The sequence below is a fragment of the Eublepharis macularius genome, chromosome 2, assembly GCF_028583425.1.
Source record: "Eublepharis macularius isolate TG4126 chromosome 2, MPM_Emac_v1.0, whole genome shotgun sequence".
Lineage (NCBI taxonomy): Eukaryota > Metazoa > Chordata > Lepidosauria > Squamata > Eublepharidae > Eublepharis > Eublepharis macularius.
Window position 1 is genome coordinate 186,846,211 of NC_072791.1, and position 19,592 is coordinate 186,865,802.

Here is a 19,592-nt window from a genome sequence, read left to right on the forward strand (position 1 = left end):
AAAGTTGCAAATAAAGATGAGTACGAACTGCAAGACTAACTAAACATCACAAACTGGGCCGGTTTGTGTTTTGCAAACCAGCAGTTCGTGGAAGCCCGTTTTCCACGAACTTTCACGAACTGGTCTGCCAGTTCATTTGGTTCCTGGAAAAGCCCAACACCCCTTTCTATGCAGCTGTGAAGCAGCATGGAAAGGGGTATTAAACCCCCCTATCAGCTGCTTGTCGAGGATCTCCCTGACAAGCAGCTGATCCAAGCCGGTGGGTGGTGAAATGCCCCTTTCCCTGCCTCTGCGAAGCAGCACAGAAAGGGGCATTTCACCCCAGACCAGCTGCTTGTCGGTGATCTCCCCAACAAGCAGCTGATCCAAGCCAGTGAGGGGAATGTTCCTTTTCCTGCTGCTGCAAAGCAGCACAGAAAGGGGCATTTAAACACCCGGGTCAGCGGCTTGTCGGTGATCTCCCCGACAAGCAGCTGATCCAAGCTGGTGGGGGTGAAATGCCCCATTCCATGCTGCTTCACAGCAGCACGGAAAGGGGTTTTTAAACCCCATGAACCATGGACTGGTTCACGAACTGGGGCAAGTTCATGGTTCGTGAAACTGGACGAACCATGAACCGCACAGTTTGTTTTTTCCTTGTTCATGCCCACCTTCATGGCAACACGTAGAAAATACATCTGTGCTGCTATATCCTTTAATTGTTTTACGCTGGGATTCAAAGGGCCGTTATAGAGCTTTTGTTTGTGCAAAGGGATTTTTTTTAAAAAATGGGGATTCTGGGTCTACCCTTCTGACCACAATCTTCATGGTTGTCTACAAGCTTTGGTCCAGTAACCCTGGATGCAGCATAAAGAGCTGGGGTGTGGAAATCAAGCAAGTTCAGATGTCTGCGGAAGTGCTTGAATGTTCTACACATTACACATTTTTTGTGTGTATTCTTCACTAGATCCACAACTAGTCTCTTTAAGGATATTTAAGGCAAGCTGACAATACAAGGCAAGCTCTCAGTTGTAGCAATGACACTTCTCTTCAAGATACCAAAAGGTAGTCAGGGGTAGGGAGCTGCTGTAGCATAGTGGTTAAGTGGCTGGGTTGCGAGTCAGCACTCTGCTTGTTTGACTCCCAATACTGCAATGAGTAGAGGCTGCAAGCCACTCCTCTAAGCCCAGTTCCTCTGCTGTATTGCGGGGATAATAACGACACTGACTTTGTTCACTGCTTTGTATGGCACTAATCAATCCAGACGGGCAGTATATAAAGACAACATTGATATTACCTTCCATCAGAAACTGAGCTATCTGGTCCGTGACCCTTGAAATAGAATGTAATACTCACTAAACTCTTTGGTGTCCATAACTGAAGTCTTGCACAGTTTATCAAAGTAAATACACAAACAGCATTAAAATGCGAAAATGTATCGCTTTCACATCAAATGCCCTAAGAAACTAACTTTAGCATATTCAAATGGGAATCAACTTAACTTTGGCAAACTCAAATAAAATACTTTACCAAATTAACTTCGGCAAGTCCCCATTTTAAAAAATCCTAGAATCCTTAATAATTAAGATGCCTAATTGTGTCTCACTCACAGTGAGTCTATAAGAGAGGAGAAAGGGTGTTGTGTGTATGTGTCTTTCTCTGGAGGCCAAGATGAGAGAGCAGAAAGGGCATGAAAGTAGGCTCAGTGGATTTGAGAGGGAAGACACTGAGAATGAGGGAGAGCTGGCTGGAACCAAGGCTAGGAGAAGGGAGGCTTTGGGGGTTTCCAGTGCTGGACCCAGGTGCTGGGTTACTAGAGCAGAGCAATGGAGGAGGGGACAGCACGGATAGCAAGAACCGTGGTGAGGGAAGGGGATCTGAAAAAGAAGAAAAATGGTTGCCTGTCCCAAAGAGTCATGTCTGTGGTGATGGAGACAGGCTGGGATGAAAAACCTGCACCATTTTCATGATGGAAAGCTGGGCAATTTATTGGCAGATTTCTGCCCTTTTGGGGAGTGGTTTCATAGAATGATGTTCTGGATATTTAATTTGCACAAGAAATAGGTCATTCTGATGATTAGCTGAAGAAGGAGACCAAATTGTCTTCTATGACGGGTTAGGTATTATTTTGTAAAGGTGTCAAATATTTTCCGATTTTCTCTTGAACACTGGCTGTCCTGTCACCCCAGATACAATGATTGCAGGATCCAGGAAGCAAGCCTCCAGGCAAGATTAAATATTTCTTCATGGGACATCTTATTGTCTTACCTTTGAGATGACATTTTATCTAGCTTTAACTTCCTTGTAAGAGGCCATGTCCCTTGTGTTATTTTTTTAGATTCTGGGTTTGCAGAGGGGGTGTGGCCCAGTGCTGTTTCCCCCTGCATCTTATGGCATCGTATGGCCCTGGATTTCTGGGGATGGGGTCATATGTTAACAGTTTGAATACAAACCCATTATTTCCTTTGGACTCTTTTTCAGGAAATTTACAAAGATGCAAATACACAGGTCCACACACTGAGGAAAATGGTCAAAGAGAAAGAGGAGGCCATTCAACGGCAGTCGACACTGGAGAAAAAGATCCATGAACTGGAGAAGCAAGGGTCTATTAAAATTCAGAAGAAAGGAGATGGTGATATCTCCATTCTTCCCATTGGGGTGGCTTCTGGGACATCACCCTCAGGGTCAGAAGCTACTGCTGGCACATGTATCGGGTCAGTTTCTGGCCCTGTGCCTTCAGTTGCATTGCCACCTCCTCCACCACCTTTGCCACTCTCCACAGCAGAATCAGAAGCAGGTGAGGAATTCTGCAAGGTGTCTGGAAGCACTTTTGAAAACTGTCCAGCTCTTGGAAACCATTTGTGGCATGCTATGCAGAGTCACATCCTTCTCAGGCCATTGATGTCAGTCTGTTTAGAAGAGAGTTATTCTTCATAAGATTGTACAAATAAGATAATGATGCTTAGCTTGGTATATTGAGGAAGACTTGATTCCTCTCATGTACTTTAAGTCAAATGAGAATAACAGATTAGAAGCATCGTAATCTCCTTTGAAAGAAGCAAATCTGTGCTTCTGTATGATTTTTTTTCTTGGAGAATACTTTCAAATAACATCTTGCCTTTTAATTCTGTAGTACAAAACGGTCCTGTGACAGCACCGGTGCCTCCACCACCGCCTCCACCTCCTCCTCCGCCTCCTCCGCCTCCTCTTCCTGGTCCAGCCACAGAACCAGTACCAGCTCCCCCAGTGCCTCCCCCACCCCCACCATCAGCACCGCCTCTTCCAGGAACAGCCTCCCCTACGGTAGTTTTCAACTCAGGATTAGCAGGTAAGAACCGGTAAACCTGACCAAAGCTCACTTTTCAGATAGCCAGTAATGAATGGCAACAGACAGGTATAGGGTTGTGTCTCTGAGTTTACAGTCATACACAAAATTTGTTTGAAATTATCTACAATTGCATAGTCATTTTGATGCCTATCAGATTTTGGACAGTGGGTTGAGTTAGGAAAAAAGCTCCCCCTCCCCCCAATGCTTTTTCCTAGGGAGGGTGGTTGCCTATTCTCAGTGCCGGCGCTAGGGTTTCTGGCGCCTGCGGCCACCCTCCCATGTGCGCACACATCCCCGGACTGCATGACGACGTCATCATGTGATGACATCTTCACGCAGCAAAGCCGCGCAGCGCCCACCTCACCGCCTCAATGGTGGCGCTGGCCCTGCTTATTCTATTAAGTTTAGAAGGACACAAATGTGTTCCCCCGTTTTATTACCTGTATTACAAAGTTTCAGAACTTCACTTCCCAATAACACCTTTCTAATTATTTTAAAAGGACCAATTTGCCAGCATTCCAGGCATCACTCCGAAATTCATTTGACTGAACATAAATTGAAGTTTCACTACCTTTTTATTTTGAAGTAATAGTTACAATCTAAAAAAAGTCTTGTTGGGCTAAGCTAAGTATCTCAGACAGCAAGTCCCATTGGCCCATGGCACCATCAACTTGAAATTAATTATATTGATGATCTGGGGAAGGGGGAAATAGAGCTGCTGTTGGGTCTCCTCACCTGAAGCTCAGATACTTTGAGAAATGCTCTCTGGCCTTTAAAGCAGGAGCTTGCTCTTAATAGCACAGGAGTTCCGCTAGGGTGAGTTGAGGCCTAACTGCTCTGTGTCTGACAGGAATTTTGTGAAGAGCAAGAAATACTAAAAGGGGTAAAAGATAGGAGGAAAGAAAAGGAAAGCTGGAAGAGGGAGAGCAGAAAATGTAAAAAGGAAAAGCTGGGATGGGAGGGAACAGAAAAAGGTGGGAGAAAAATAGGAAAAGGTGTGAATAGTAGGAAGGTGGGAGGGGAGGAAAGGGGAGAGGCTGCCGACACTGCCCAAAGGAGGCAAAGAAGAAAAGCAAGGGGGGAAGAGAGGAAGTAGGGAAATGGGATGCTCTCCCATGAGTCCTTGCAGGTCCCCACACGTTCTCTCTAAATCCTCACAGGATTTTGTTTCTTTCTCAGAGCACAGTTGTGAGAAGCGGAGTCTATAACGGAGTCTTGTGTGGGGGATAGAATATTTTAAACCAACTAACCGGCCAACCTATATTCTAATATTTAAAGAACTAAGTAAGCCGGAATTTTGGTTTTCAAGGTTCCCTGCCTATGCTGTTTCTTTGGCACCATATAAAGGCTGCAGTCCTCAGCACAGTCTTACCTGGGAATAAGCCCCATTGAATATAGCAGGACTTCGTTCTGAGCAAACATGTATGGGATTGTGCTGTCAGAACAGTCCAAAAAGTGCTTTGTTTTTCACCTTTCTCTTCCTGAATTTGATCTGTGCTCATTCATCCTTTGATAGCGCATGTGAAGTTGGTAGAGAACAGATTCAGTGTCAGGGTCTGAAATGGTAGCGCACTGCCTTTGTGGCTTCGTTCAGTCTCTTTCTGTTTTCCCAGTCCTTGGCTTGATATTGTCATTATTCTCATTCCTCCCTCTAAATTTGATGACTGGTCAACCTCCTCTGTTGATTGTCTTGCTACAATTAATACACTTTCCTTTGAGTTGTGTGTTTTGGAAGAATAGGAATCATGATTCAAGATGGCCTGTTAAAATGCATTTAGTCCCCCTGTATAGGAAAATGGCCCACCAAATTTCCTAAGTGGTGTTACCTAAATTTCAGGCATGATTTGGAAACCTTTTCATCACATATTTAGATTTAGTCCTGGAACTGAATGCCATTTCTAATCTCTTTTAGTGTGTATGAGAATGATGTAATTAGAAACTGAAAATAACTATTTGAATCAAACCTAAAAGCCAGCTGCATTCCAGTGATCAAGGAACTTAGATCAGGTTTCCAGGGACAAGTGCCAAAGGGACCTTCTGGCAAGCAGGATCTACAGCAGCTTACAGATCCCCTTTCCAGAGTTCCCATTTTCACTGTGCTTTGAAGATGGTAAGAAGAAGCAAGAGCGTCCTCCAAGCTGTGGAAAAGACTCTCTCTTTCACCACGTGTCTTTCACCAGTGCAAGTGAGAAAAGCAAAATTCGGGTCCAAGAGCACCTTAAAGACCAGGGAGAGTATTCTGTCTCTCTCCCAAGGTCTCTGCATGTGCCAGAGGGCTTGGGAAATATGGGGATTGGTGGTAACCAGAAATGATTCCGACTGGTGACCCTGTGCATAAAGCAGCACAACTTTGATCATCCAAGGTTACATAATCCACTAACCATGCAGATATGTAAATGTCAGGATTTAATTGGGGGCATGTGGCCCTACAGCATCTTTTTGAATCGCTGTCCTTAAAGGTAAAGGGGTCTTCTGGGAAGCATCCCATGAGATGCAAGTAGGTGCCACTGAAAGGGAAAACTGGCAAACCCCCTTTCCCTTGCAAAGGTGGAAGTGCTTTGCACAGAGCCCCCAGAGCATCAAGGCAGCATCTACCGTGGCAATTAGGGTTGTTGAGAGGAAGAAGTTCATTCTATTTTTTGTACTCGAGAGAAGATTGAGTAGGATTCTGCAAACCACCTTAAATGGTGTCAATTCTCTATTTTAACCAAAGTACCTTTTTACATACATTCTAAAAATGTAGTGTTTTGATCCAGAAATGGGTGCATGCCCAAATAGATATTATATCTGTGGAATGCGAACCATTATTTCACTGGAAGAACTTGAGCCACACTATCAAACCAATTTGCATATGTTAGTTTACTGAAATTAATGGTTTAATTAATTTGGGGGTCTGTGTGCATTGTTGGAGTTAAGGAGTTATCAGGGACAAACTTTCAAATTCAGTTCCAGGTTTGCTTCTGATTTAGGTATAAAACTTTATAGGTTGATTTTTCTTTCTTTCTTTCTTTCTTTCTTTCTTTCTTTCTTTCTTTCTTTCTTTCTTTCTTTCTTTCTTTCTTTCTTTCTTTCTTTCTTTCTTTCTTTCTTTCTTTCTTTCTTTCTTTCTTTCTTTCTTTCTTTCTTTCTTTCTTTCTTTCTTTCTTTCTTTCATGGTCAGTACCCTGAAACTAAGTTTCCACTTTGTCAACTGCAGAGTTTATCTAGTACTGAGCTATCTGATCTTCATAAGTCTTACATAAAAATTGCATATGTAAAAGTCCACAAGGGATAGATCCTGCTAGGTGCTTGCTTGGATGAAGTCATTGAAGTCAATCTGCCTCCACAGTAGAAGAGACTTTGCAGACACGTTCTTAATTCACTGTATTTTTGTTATATCAAGGGCTAAACCAGCAGAGACACTGGGAGTTACATGACTGGAATGCCAAGCTTTTTGGATTGCAAGGAGAAGGGGGGGTTAAGCTTTCCCCCACCCCCAGAGCTGTTTTTCATAATCTGAAACTGCCCTGTGGAACTGTTATTTGCTCCATTTCCCCAAGGCACATTTTAAATAAAAAGCTGGGAACTCCTGTCATGGAACTCCCAGTGGCTCATCTGGTTTGGCCCCCGGATAAATTTGTGTAGGAGGACTGCTTATCCCTCTTGATGCATTATGTTGAATATGTGGTAACTGTGGGCAGGCTGCTCAATCTCAGTGTAATATGGTTAAAAATTACAGAGTGTAAAGTGGCCCTCAGATGCCCTTGTTAGTGTCATTGTAGGAGACTGTGGAAGAAATGATGGCTTTTGTTGCTCTGTTAATAAGTGATTCAGTGATCTGTGCTGTCATAACCGTTGCTAACCCGTTTCTTTTTTATTCCCTTTGCTTCCTTGTAAGATGGGCCAATCAAGCTTTTCTGTAGGTTCCTTCTTGCTAAGTATTTTAAGTGCTTTTTCCTCTCCTCCACCAAATCACCATATCCATCTGTGTGTCACTTTAAAACCTGGATTGCTGTGTTTTTGCATTCTCTAAAAGCATGAACAGCTTTTGAGTTTTCTGAAAACATGGTCAGGGTGCAAAACTTTCTCAGGAGTTTTCCCTCACTTTTGTGACTTGATAATGCATGCACATTAAATCTCATGCATATGTTCTGTGAGACACCACACTAACATATCACTGCTCCATGTGCAATTCTCACTACATATTCATCAAGGCATTACCAAGTTTTGAAAACATAAAATGACTATTATTGACAGGTGAGGTCTTAATTTACAAGCAACCTAAATATAAGCCTACTAGTCTTTGTATCACAAGTTAATACTCAAAAATTTTCAGGTGCATGATCACAGTAATTTACAGCAACCCAGAAAGGGACCCATATTTTACCTTGTGCCTCACGCCCCAGTTATAAATGGAAGCCTAAGCTTGAGGAAGCAGCTTGTCTAAGGTCCCTCCTTCAACTCACAACTGAGCAGAGAATTCACTTAGAGGTTTTTATTTCATAGCATATGCATTTAATCACTGTGATGTATGAAGCTGTGGAATGAGATGAGCCATTGATGACAACATTCCTTTTGACTTCCTGGCATGGGAAATGTGAGGGAAACAGTGTTGCCTTTTCTGATTTTCCTTCAAGGTGCATGCTGCACTTCCTTTCAGCCATGAGTACTATACATGCTTGCAATAGTCTATGACTCCTCAGTTCCATGCCACATTGTAGTGTGCAATAACTAGCCCTTATGTCATAGACTTTCAAAGGTCACGTTACTATGTAGCTACCATCAGGTGGAATTTTTTACATCTTCCTGCCCCCTTGTGCTTGGTAAAGTAACAGTGCATTCCAAGCAGGATTTAAACAAATCCAAGCGTTGATTCTGAAGCAAGTTCAGACTTTTGGCAGCATCATGAGATAATTCTCATGACATCAGCAGGATGACAGCAACCGGTCCTTGCTCAGCAGAAGAAGAGGGGAAGGCTGCTCGAAGGGCAGAGAAAGTGGCCCCTCCCCATTTTAGTGGATGTTTGTGAAAATCTTGTAAAAAAGTGTCCTTGGCTTGAAACTTTCAGAAGAAATTGCATTAGTTGTAGTGCTGGAGGTAAAGAGAGAAAACTTGAGGTATCAGGTTGTGAGATGGATCCACCCCAAATGAGCAATGTAACTATTTTGGAATAGAACTCTTGACTGTCCCTGGTACAAGTGGCATCCTGTGCATCATACGATGGCCTGCAATTCAACCATACCAAATGCGTCAACGTGTGATTACATGCATGTTCTAATTATTTTCAAAATGCTTCCTCTCCCCCAAAAGCAGAGGAATGAGAATGATGGCTTCTTTTTCTTTGATTGTGAGAAGCCTGCAAAAGACATTAAACTTGATAGTTTTGAACAAATGCTATCAAATAGATGAGGTTGTTGGCCCATTAAATATATATACATTTTTAACAACAAGCATTTTCAATTTATGGTTGGACTTTCTACAGTATTAGGTATGAGGAAGTGTCTATTATAATATACTCGGCCTTTAAATCTTCCCGAAGTTTGTCCCGTTTCACATCAGAGTAAGCCCTTAAAACAGCTCAGTGAAGGAGGATCTGGTCTAGCTTGATTCATTAACCTAATAATTGAAATCAAGGATGATTTTTTAAAAATTGCCTTAATGGATGTTTTAGGTTTTTAATGTGCCCTAGTATGTCATTAAGTGCATCTCCTATATCTTATGGAAATTAATGCTTGTAATTAATGAGTTGTTGATTACTTGAGTTTTTCCAGCGATGTATGTTCCATCATCTCCTTGGCTGAAAACTGCACAGCTTAATGGTTCTACTAGTCAGACTGTTTTTATTCTTAAGTAATTAACTTATATTTCCCTTATTATAATTAGTAGACTAGAGAATGTCAACATAACCAATAATGTAAAAAGTTATCATGCTGACTCGACAAGAGAATATTCTTTTACTTTGTAACGTATAAATGTTTTCTTGTGGAAATCCCCCCTAATCCCTTCTGATGGTTGATTATGGGCCTTCTCTTTTTCAAAAGATTTATTAGTTGAAGATGTGCAGTACAATCCTAAGCAGAGTGGCACGCTTCTACGTCTATTGAAATTAATGGGTTTAGAAGGGTGTAATTCTATTTAAGATTGCACTGTTAGTCTTGGACATTAAATTATAATAACTGAGCGGGACATCATGAAAATATATCAGGATGCGAGCAATGTATGGGTTGGATCTGAAGTCTCTCTTCTTTGAAGAAAGCCGCAATTCTGCTTGCCCCAAAAACGAGGCTATTTTTGTCCGTTCCTTCTTCCCTTAGGCAATCACCACCAACATTACACCACATGACAAATATTCCACAAGTAGAACTCTGGATCCAATCATATGAAAACGATCATATTAAAAGCAGAGATCCCATATTCAACGTTCAGATTAGAAGATTATCATGTGGAACCTTGTCCCTCAAAATTTGGAAAATGCCAGAGATACAATTTGTTCCAACGCTGTTCATAGGACCTCTAGGAGCTGGGCAACTCTAGGTTCATAGCTGTAACTTCATACATGTAGTTGACTCATTCATTGTGCAATCTGTTGACTTCAGTGGATTTAGAAGTGTGTTAGGATTGCACTGGAAGTGCCATATTTTCTGCATGCTTTACAATAACCCTCGTGCGCATTTATAAATCTTCATTTAGCACTTTTACACATGAGTTTGGTCATGATGTCTGTGATCTTTGGATAAATGTATGGATGTTAAATTCTGTCAATATAATTAATAATTCATCATCTGTTAATTTCAGTAGGGTTAGAAGACCATTGTGGGAAATTACAGTCTAAAATTAAATCGGGGTCAATTGATAATCCAGCTTCTAAGGCAAACTAGTCACAAACCATGTTATAGATTTCTAGCAGGGATTAAAATATTTTCAGGTACCAGGCAAATCTGGAGTGGGGGAATAGATTTTTATCATAAAAATGCCTTTTTTTTGGACAGATCTTTATAAACTCTTTCCTTGTATGGACATTAAGCAAAACACATTCCCCACCCCCATGTAGCTGAGTCTTTTCAGACATTTTAAAGTCTGTATTTATCTCTTGCCAAACCTCCAGCGTCGAAGCGCCATCTCCCAGAATTGCTGTTTCGTTGCTGTAGACATTTAGCTTTTTCAGAATTTTTAATTGCACTTTCTGTTTTATTTAAAGCTGTGAAAATCAAGAAGCCAATTAAGACAAAATTCCGCATGCCAGTATTTAACTGGGTGGCTCTAAAGCCCAATCAAATTAATGGGACAGTCTTCAATGAAATTGATGATGAAAGGATTTTAGAGGTATGAACCACGTACATCATGTTTACATTTCTAGGTTCTTGTCTTGAAAATAATTGCATGTGGTTAAAAAAGGAATGCTTATTTTCTAGCTGCTGGAGTGAAACGAGAGGCTTGTGGTGCCTTCAGATGAAGAGCATAAGCTTTTGTGGACTTTTGCGGTCTCTCTAGTCTACAGATGTTTATGTTATAATAAACCTGTTAATATTTAAGGTGCTGCAAGGTGATTTCATGTTTTGTTTTTGAGCTGTTGTTATACGCATTGGGAACATGCCCTAGACTTCCAAGCTGACCCATTTGGCTAGCCAGACCTGAGCCTGATTTAAACATGGTGCTGTTGGAGGCAAAAGGCCCTTCCTTGTGGGACTTTACACTTTGAGGGTTTCCTTAAACGGGGCAGCTACCTGTGCAAACTGCCAAGAGTGGTAAAGTGCTTTGTCCTGAGACCGAATTGCCTTTAAATCAGGCTTTCCTTGCGTGCCAAGATAGCTGAGATAATGAGTGCATTCATTTTTCTTTTTGAAGGAACTGATCTTTCAGGAAGCCTCCCTTTGCTTCACCATTGTAGGCTTAGGAATGCCCTGAGACAGCAGACATTTTCTGTGTTTCATTGTGTAATCCTGTTGTATTACCTTCTTCGTTTATGTATGATACTGGCCTTTATTGCAATGCTTTTACAACTCAGTCAGCTCTGTCCTGTGTACGTGTATCTGTCTTGAGTCTCAGTGAGAAAGGGGGACAATAAAGGAAGGAAGGAAGTACATAACTATGTTGAGTCCATGTTTTGTTTTTTACTCCTTTAACCTCTTAAGGAAAGATCCTGTTTCAAATATGTATAGTCAGAATTATTCCCTTGTTTTTACACATGATTGCAACCTTAGGATATCAGGACTCCCTGATACTAATCCAGTAGGGCTGCCACCATTGGGAGGGTTGGAGCTGGGGACATGAGGGTGCACAATACCATCCGCACTGCTACGTCACTTCTGGAAAAAACTGCAAGTGACATAGGGTATTGCTTGGAATCTCCAGAAACTCTAAGGTAAAATGTCAGGTAAAATGTCAGGTAAAACCATAGAGTTTCTGCCATTTCCTAGAGCTACCCTAAGCTATTTCTTCATTTTCCCTGGAAGTGAGACCATCTTTTTTAAAAAAACAATCTTTCTTGCCACAGCTTGGAGCAGTTGCGGGCAACTAGGTTGCCAGCATATGGCCTCCAACCATAGCAGGAGGTCTGGCAGCTCTAGGATGAAGTGCCTGACATTTCTGTGGATTTCTCCCACATTGCAAATTTTTCTACTCATCCTAAACTTTCCAAGGGTCCCAACATTTAAGAATGGCCATTCAGGAGGTAGAGAGCAAAGCAGAAGAGGAAACTGGAAAGATCAGTTCCATGAATACAAGTCTGCTCACAGTTCTTAAGAACTGAACATAGTTTTTGCGAATTCTCTAAAGATTGCCACCAAATATGTGTAGGCAGGAGTGTGTAGCTTTACATGTAGCACATGTTTTTTCACTCTGTCTTCACATGGAATTTTAAGAAAGAGATTGCTTCACTGCAAATTTTAGAATCAGTTGTTTTCTATCTTTAAAAAAGGATTTAAATGTGGACGAATTTGAAGAAATATTCAAGACAAAAGCCCAGGGTCCAGCCATTGAGCTTTCTTCAAGCAAGCAAATAACTCAAAAAGGATCCAACAAAGTAACATTATTGGAAGCTAACAGGGCGAAAAATCTTGCCATCACCTTAAGAAAAGCTGGGAAGACAGCAGATGAAATATGCAAAGCTATTCAAGCGTAAGTGGAATATTTCTTTAATGTGATGTTTAGTTACATTACTTTAACAGGCTAGCAATATTTCTGCAACTGGAGAAGATCCAGAACTTCTCTTCCTACTTCTCACAATCAATGGTGCACGTTTTCAGCAGTTGAACATCAGCCTGTGATTGCAATCCTTTGCATGTTTGTTTGAGAATAAGCCCTGCTGAAAAAAGGTGGGATTGACTTCTCAGTAAAGATGCTTAGGGTTGGGCCATATATCACTGTATTTTGGGGGGAATGTCATGAATATATTTCAGCTCAGATTCTTGTCATTCAATACTTTCATTCCTAGCAGCAATTGAAATACCATCCTGAGATAAACATGTTAACTATTACAGGAGCAAGAAAGGGCTAGTTTTGCTTCCCTTAGGGTCTGAATTCAATCCAAATTTCCTGAATGAAATGTAGGTAGTATAGTGTTTGTTTGTGTGATTTACGTTTAAAATGTTCAACCAACGAGTAACTAATAAGACAGCAAATCAGTTCTAATAAACCTGAAAGCTACAATACTTAAAACAGTTCAATAGAATAAACACAGTGAAAGTTTTTTTGTCTAGCTTGCAGAAGCCATTTTGAACACACACCCTTTGCATTTCTTTCAGGAGGAGTCTCCCCTCTAATAAATCATTCCATAGTCTTGGGATCACCATGCTAAAAGTCCTGCTGCTTTCCTTTGATTAGTGATCCCCAACAAGAGTAGCCGTAGACATCACGGTACCTGCTGATGACTTGCCTAGTGCTCCTTGGCTTCTTCCACAAAGCATCTCTTCCCCAAAGTAAAGAGCCAATCCTGGTTTACTCTGCATTATTATAGGAAGAGGGGCTTCGGAAGAAACCAACAGGCATCATTAGTCTTGTGTCTGCAGGGAGTCCTCATTCAAAAACATCATAGGAGAGTGCTTGGCTTGCAACATTCCAGTATTTTATTGGCTCCAGCACATCACGGAGGCCATGTGTCAACTGCGTGAAACACAGCACGAGAACAGCAAGGGATCTGAAGACCTTGCCAGTCGATTTTGTTGAATTAAGAATGCCAACCTCCATGTGGGGCCTGGCAATCTCCTGGAGTTACAGCTGATCTCCAGACTACAGGGATCAGTTCCCACGGAGAAAATGGCAGCTTTGGACATGGTCATTATACCCCTCTGAGGTCCCTCCATTCCACAAATCCTACCTTCCCCTGGCACCACCTCAAATCTCCAGGAATTTCCCAACTTGGATTTGGCAACCCAAGAGATGATTACCATCTAATGTGTGGTGCAACTCTAAGTATCCATAGGGTAGGCTGTAGCTTTACTAACATGTAGCGATTTGATATCTCAGGATGATCCTGCTTAAGCTGGGTTTGTTGAATGACTCACTGACACTCCCTTTTTGTTTTAATTGAGGTATTTTATTTTTGCATTGGATAGATTTGATCTGAAGACCTTGCCGGTTGATTTTGTTGAATGCTTGATGAGGTTCTTGCCCACTGAAAATGAAGTGAAAATGTTGCGGCTCTATGAACGGGAGAGGAAACCCCTTGAGAATCTGTCAGACGAGGATCGGTTCATGATGCAGTTCAGCAAGATTGAGAGGCTGATGCAGAAGATGACCATCATGGCATTCGTTGGCAACTTTGCAGAAAGCATCCAGATGCTGACTCCAGTGAGTGTAACGGGGAGCTCAGAACTTTTTCAAAGTGGCGCTAGAATTGGAATTCTAAGGACTGGGCTTATGCGTATGTTATATTGTTGTAGGGTAGTTTTTCTCTGTAGTGGTTAAGAGCAGCAGGATTTGATTCCCCACCCCTCCGCTTGAAGCCAGCTGAGTGACTTTGGGTCAGTCACAGCTTCTTGGAGCTCTCTCAGCTCCACCCACCTCACAGGATAATAATAATGAGGATAATAATAAGACACTTTGTAATCCACTCTGAGTGGGTGTTAAGTTGTCCTGAAGGGCGGTATATAAATCGAGTGATGTTATTGTTGACGTCATCGTCATTGGAGGTGAGCAGAAGCTCTCCCCTGATAAATTCTTGCTGATCTTTGGCAACTTAGCTCTAGTTGCTGCTTAGAGGTTGACTTAGAATTACATATAGATAAAAGCACTGAACTCGTTTGCTTTCTTTCCTGTTTAAATTACTGCTCGCCACATGTATGATTAAACATTAAACATGTAAAATTATAAATAGTCACAACCATCTAAAATTTCTATTGCTTAACTTTTATCCACTGCATCAAAGCCTGCCTTTTCATGCTTATATCCCATGGCTCACAGCTTAGCACTTCGTTTGCCAATTCATTATAATGCAAGATATTCTTAAATTACTCTTACTGAAATAAATAGGACTTCACAGTGTTGAAGTCTGGCCAGGTCATGCCTTACGCTGTTATTACAATTTTTAACCATTTAAAGTAGAGTTTTCAATGGATTCTATTAGTCTGTAATTTAATGGATTAAGTTAATTGATAATCATTAGATACACATACCGTATTATCAAAATCTCAGTAGAGGTGGTTTTTAACATTTTCTAAGGAAGTCAGCCTGGTACCCTTGCTTTCTGAATATTTAACTTAAAAGGGCATCACCCATAGTTGCCGGTTTGCTTTCGCCATCAGTGTGACAAGACCCTTGGGGAATCCTTTACTTCCCCATATTCCGTATACTTTTCTCACTCACTGATAGTTTTTAAGGATAGGAGAAGGGCATGTAAAGAAAAGATGAGCACTGATGCATCTTGAAGTTATAGAGCAGTTGTAAAGAATTTAATTCCTGCATATAGGCAGAGAGAACCTACCTTTCTGGGCAGTCTGCACAGATTCAGAAATCTCACAACCCCTAGAATCTTGAACATAACTGAATTAACCAGAGAAAGTGTTTTAATTGAAGGTCAATCTATTAATTAATAAGCTGCACTGGTAAACCAAGTACAGCCTGGAGGCCTAGTTTAAAATCAGATCCAATCCAACCCTGGGGTCAGCTAGTGATATGGAAAGAGAGAGAAATGTATCTCATGCAATACTGTTATATTGTTCCCTGAGATACGGCCTAAACAGGGCTTTTTTTTTTTAGAAAAAGAAGTGGTGGAACTCAGGGGGCTGCCCTCGAAGAAAATGGTCACATGTCTGGTGCCCCCCCCCCGATCTCCAGACAGAGGGGAGTTTAGATTGCCCTCCACGCCGCATGGCGTGGAGGACAATCTAAACTCCCCTCTGTCTGGAGATCAGGGGGCAGGGCTACCAGACATGTGACCGTTTCCAAGAGGTTCCAGAACTCCGTTCCACTGCGGTCCATCAGTGGCTATTAGCCACAGGAGATAGATGGTATTCTCTTTGTGGGGAGGTGGTGCTCTGTTGTCTTGGTGCTGGAAGGAAGGCAGTGGGAGGGCATCTGGTGTCCTGGCCTCACTGACAGTCCTTTAGATGGCACTGGATTTCTAGCCACTGTGTGTGACAGAATGTTGGACTGGATGGGCCACTGGCCTGATCCAACATGGCTTTGCTTATGTTCTTATGTTCTTATGCTGAAAAAAAGCCCTGGGCCTAAGTAACAACTTAGATTTTAGATTGTACAGATGTTCATTTAACTTTTGTCTGTTTGCCTTTAGCAACTCCATGCAATAATTGCAGCATCTGTCTCGATAAAGTCATCCCAGAAGCTCAAGAAAATATTAGAAGCAAGTATAATTTTTCTTACTTATTTTTTTAAATACTCATTATAGAACATTATTAGATGGATGTACTTATATAAAAACTAAGCCTTTCCTTTCCTAATAGGTTGTGCATTTAGCTCATGCTTATTGTGTTTTCCTATGATTTCTGCAGATAATCTTGGCTCTGGGTAACTATATGAACAGCAGTAAAAGAGGGGCTGTTTATGGGTTTAAACTACAGAGTTTAGATCTGGTAAGTAGAAAAAAACCCTTCAAATTGACTTGCCCATAGTTTTCATCTGAAGATTGCCAACAGTTCACCAATCACACAGCCAATAGAAGCTTCAGGAATTTCTTTATTTGAGTGATTTATTTGATTTCTTCCACCCCTTTCAACCCAGAAGGGTGGCTTAAATAAAACACAACATAGAATTACATTGGGGATGATATTGTTTGCGAAGATGCTTCTTTGGGGAAGCATCCCAATTGTTACTATGTTATTGTAGTTGTTATCATTTCTTTAATCCAAACCATTGCCCCAGCTGTTGGCACATAAGTATTCAATTGCTAGGATATTTCCTCCCAAGTATTGCCAGTCTGTCCAAAGGCAAAGTGAGAGGAGAGGTTCTAGCAGATGAGAGGTGAGCTGGAGAGGGAAAGAAACCATCACTTTAAATGGTGGTGAATTCCAATCCCTAAAACTTCATAATCCTGCCCTAGTTCATATTCTCTTTCTTGCCATTTTCCTCAGTAAGCTGGAATCTCAAGAGCAATATAAATTGCACATTGGCCTAAGTTTGCACTTGCAAGAAAATATGTTGGACACCATCCTGTACTTTGCCAGCTTTTTGCTATATCCATCTCTCCACTTTCTTTAAGACAAAAGTGTGGCAATTCATAGGTTTTAAAACAGTAAGGGGGCGGGCTGGGGGGGGACAGGCTGAATGAAATTAGTAATACATTCAGTAACTATAATGAACAGTGATTGTCAAGGTATACTGAACACGTTTGAGAACATTCAATTTTTATCCTAATGGCCTTCCATTATTTTGAAAACTCTTTCGGAGATTAACTTAAGAAATGTGATTCATATTGTTTTCCTGTAACTTGCAGTCTTCTTTTTACAAAGAGTTTGGAAGATCTTGATTTATTTAAAAATTCAGATAGCATAGGTAACTTTTATGCTATATCAAAATATGTCACAAATTTAGGATTATTTAATTTCATTTACTTTACTTTAATTCTCCTCCTTTTCCCCATACCAAAGAAATTTGCTCACATGCATGTCATATGATTTTGGCCGCAAACCAGTTGGATTTATAAAATATATGTATTTTTGGCTAGTGGATTACAATGCTAGATATGAACCACTGAGCAGATAAAGGGAGAATTGAAAGAGACAATATTTGGTAAGGTTCTAGAGAAATAGGACTCTTTTCTGAAATACAGGTCTTTTATCCAGATCTTTGTGAAATTTAGCAACATTATCTTTGAACAAGAGTGAGTGTGTACATATGAGTATGAAACCAGGAAGATCTGTGTTTCTTAGTCAACATTTTCAGCTGTATGCACATTTTTGTTTGATCACAGCTGGAATTTCTGCCACAACCATGACATCTAAAGAAGTGCTATTTATTTTTTTGAAAGGTGTCAGGGAGATGGAGGGGCAAAATAACAACAGCAAAAATTCTGTATTTATCATTTGTGACTATGTCCATGTGAATGACTAGGTTCTGCCTATCCATGTTGCATATTCCCTCTCTGTATGTATGTGCTGTAACTATGGCTAAGGACCAGCCAGCTGTCAGCAAAAGCCACTATTCCCCTCCCCCCAAATCCCTTTCTACCTCTGGAAAAATTATTTCTGCTGTTGTGGGATACTTATCCAAAAAAGCTTTGCAGGTCATGCATCTGCAGTGAGGAAGGAGAAAGAAGCACAAGTTCCTGCTTCGTTCCTCTTTTGCCAGCAGAGCTGTGCTTTGGAAGAGTGCCTTGTCCTGCATGATCTGTGGTCTGTTAGGTTCCTGCAACTTCAGAATCATCTTTCCATAGGTTGGGAAGCGGATGAGGGGAAAATCCACATGCCTTCTGCTGACAGTTGATTAGATCCAGAGCTTATGCTGGTTGTTTTTTTAATGAAGTCTGATCTCACACATCTCTTTTGCTTCTTGGTTTGCAGCTACTGGACACAAAATCAACAGACAGAAAACAAACCCTTTTGCACTATATATCAAACGTTGTGAAAGAGAAGTACCAGCAAGTATCACTTTTTTACAATGAACTTCACTACGTGGAGAAAGCTGCTGCAGGTAATGAGTCCATTGTTCACTTCCCACATAAGTGCAGATGGATTCCATGCTCATCTTAATGCAATAATAAACTGGTACACAACCAGTTTCAAGTGAAGAGTCTGTTCTGAAAAAGGTACTGCCTTGAGGAAGATAAGTTAGACATCTAATAAGAATTTCAGGAGCACTGCCAGCCACAGGGGAATTGCCATTTTAAAATGTTTCCTTGTGCCTTCTGGATAGTCCTTAAGCCTTGGATGCTTTTCTCCTTTCTAGTTACCAATTATTTTCCTAGACCTTTCTTCATACCCATTTCTTTGATGGCCACCCTTTCCTAAACTATCATAGTTGCTGTTCCTCTTTGGCTACTTGTGGCTTTTTCTTGTTCGGAAGACTTCTGCTCATGTGCTTCTTCGTGATTATATGGTTCTATAACATGAAAGAGTCTGTTCAGCATCTTGGGATATGTGTCACATAAGTGTTTTTATGTCTTGTTTTAATAATATGAAGACATATCTGGGAAGAAGTCCGTACCTGTACTTGGACTGACAAAATCCTAGCTTGCCTTCAGTTGTAATTTGACACATCCGCTATTTGACTATCACTTCTTGTCACCTTTCTCTCCTCTCAAACTTATCAAAGGACCAAACTACATGATACTTTTTGGACGAGTCAGGTCTAGGAACCCAGACTTGACTCACTTTCTCCGCAGCCACACAGCAGCTATAGGGAATTGCATTTTAAAAATCAGCAGGAGCCTGATTCAGCTCCGAACTGAGCCCCCCTCAACACACTGGTGCCATTTTCCTGAGCTACAGTGGCTCTGGCAGGGAGATACTTGCATAAGTTTGGAGCTGTACAAGCTTGGAATGCTCCTGCCAGGGTTATTTCAGCTTGGGAAAATGGCAAGAAAGGAGAGAGGACGTCCTCCTTCCCCTCTCCACAGTTCTGAGGGGAATCAGGCTCCTGATTTTAAAAATGACATCTTCCGTAGCTGCTGTGCAGCTGCAGGGAAAGCAAGTTCTGTAATTTGCCCCTAAGTTTAAGCTTTCTAGCCTGCTATTTCATCAGTTTGGTGATTTGCGTAGCACCTAAGATGCTGGTACTTAAATGTGTTGGTAACAGCAGTGGAGCAGGGGAGAAATGTGTATGCTACCCTGGGCTTATTGAAGAAAAAGTGGGATAAAGATAGAGAGCTATATGGGGCGGGAGGGGGGATATATGTCTCTGATTAAACTCTGAG

General features: G+C 41.3%; 1 protein-coding gene across 3 annotated transcripts in view; it reads left to right on the forward strand.

Moving 5' to 3' along the window:
* FMNL2 (formin like 2) overlaps nucleotides 1–19,592 on the forward strand; it is a 271,583-nt gene that overhangs the window by 235,476 nt on the left and 16,515 nt on the right. For all 3 annotated transcript variants that reach the window (XM_054971943.1, XM_054971941.1, XM_054971942.1), the window contains exons 14-21: nucleotides 2,461–2,776; nucleotides 3,113–3,307; nucleotides 10,485–10,609; nucleotides 12,204–12,403; nucleotides 13,840–14,074; nucleotides 16,017–16,085; nucleotides 16,234–16,314; nucleotides 18,241–18,370. In XM_054971943.1, coding sequence (XP_054827918.1) covers nucleotides 2,461–2,776; nucleotides 3,113–3,307; nucleotides 10,485–10,609; nucleotides 12,204–12,403; nucleotides 13,840–14,074; nucleotides 16,017–16,085; nucleotides 16,234–16,314; nucleotides 18,241–18,370 — 1,351 coding nt within the window. The remainder of the gene's footprint in view (nucleotides 1–2,460; nucleotides 2,777–3,112; nucleotides 3,308–10,484; nucleotides 10,610–12,203; nucleotides 12,404–13,839; nucleotides 14,075–16,016; nucleotides 16,086–16,233; nucleotides 16,315–18,240; nucleotides 18,371–19,592) is intronic.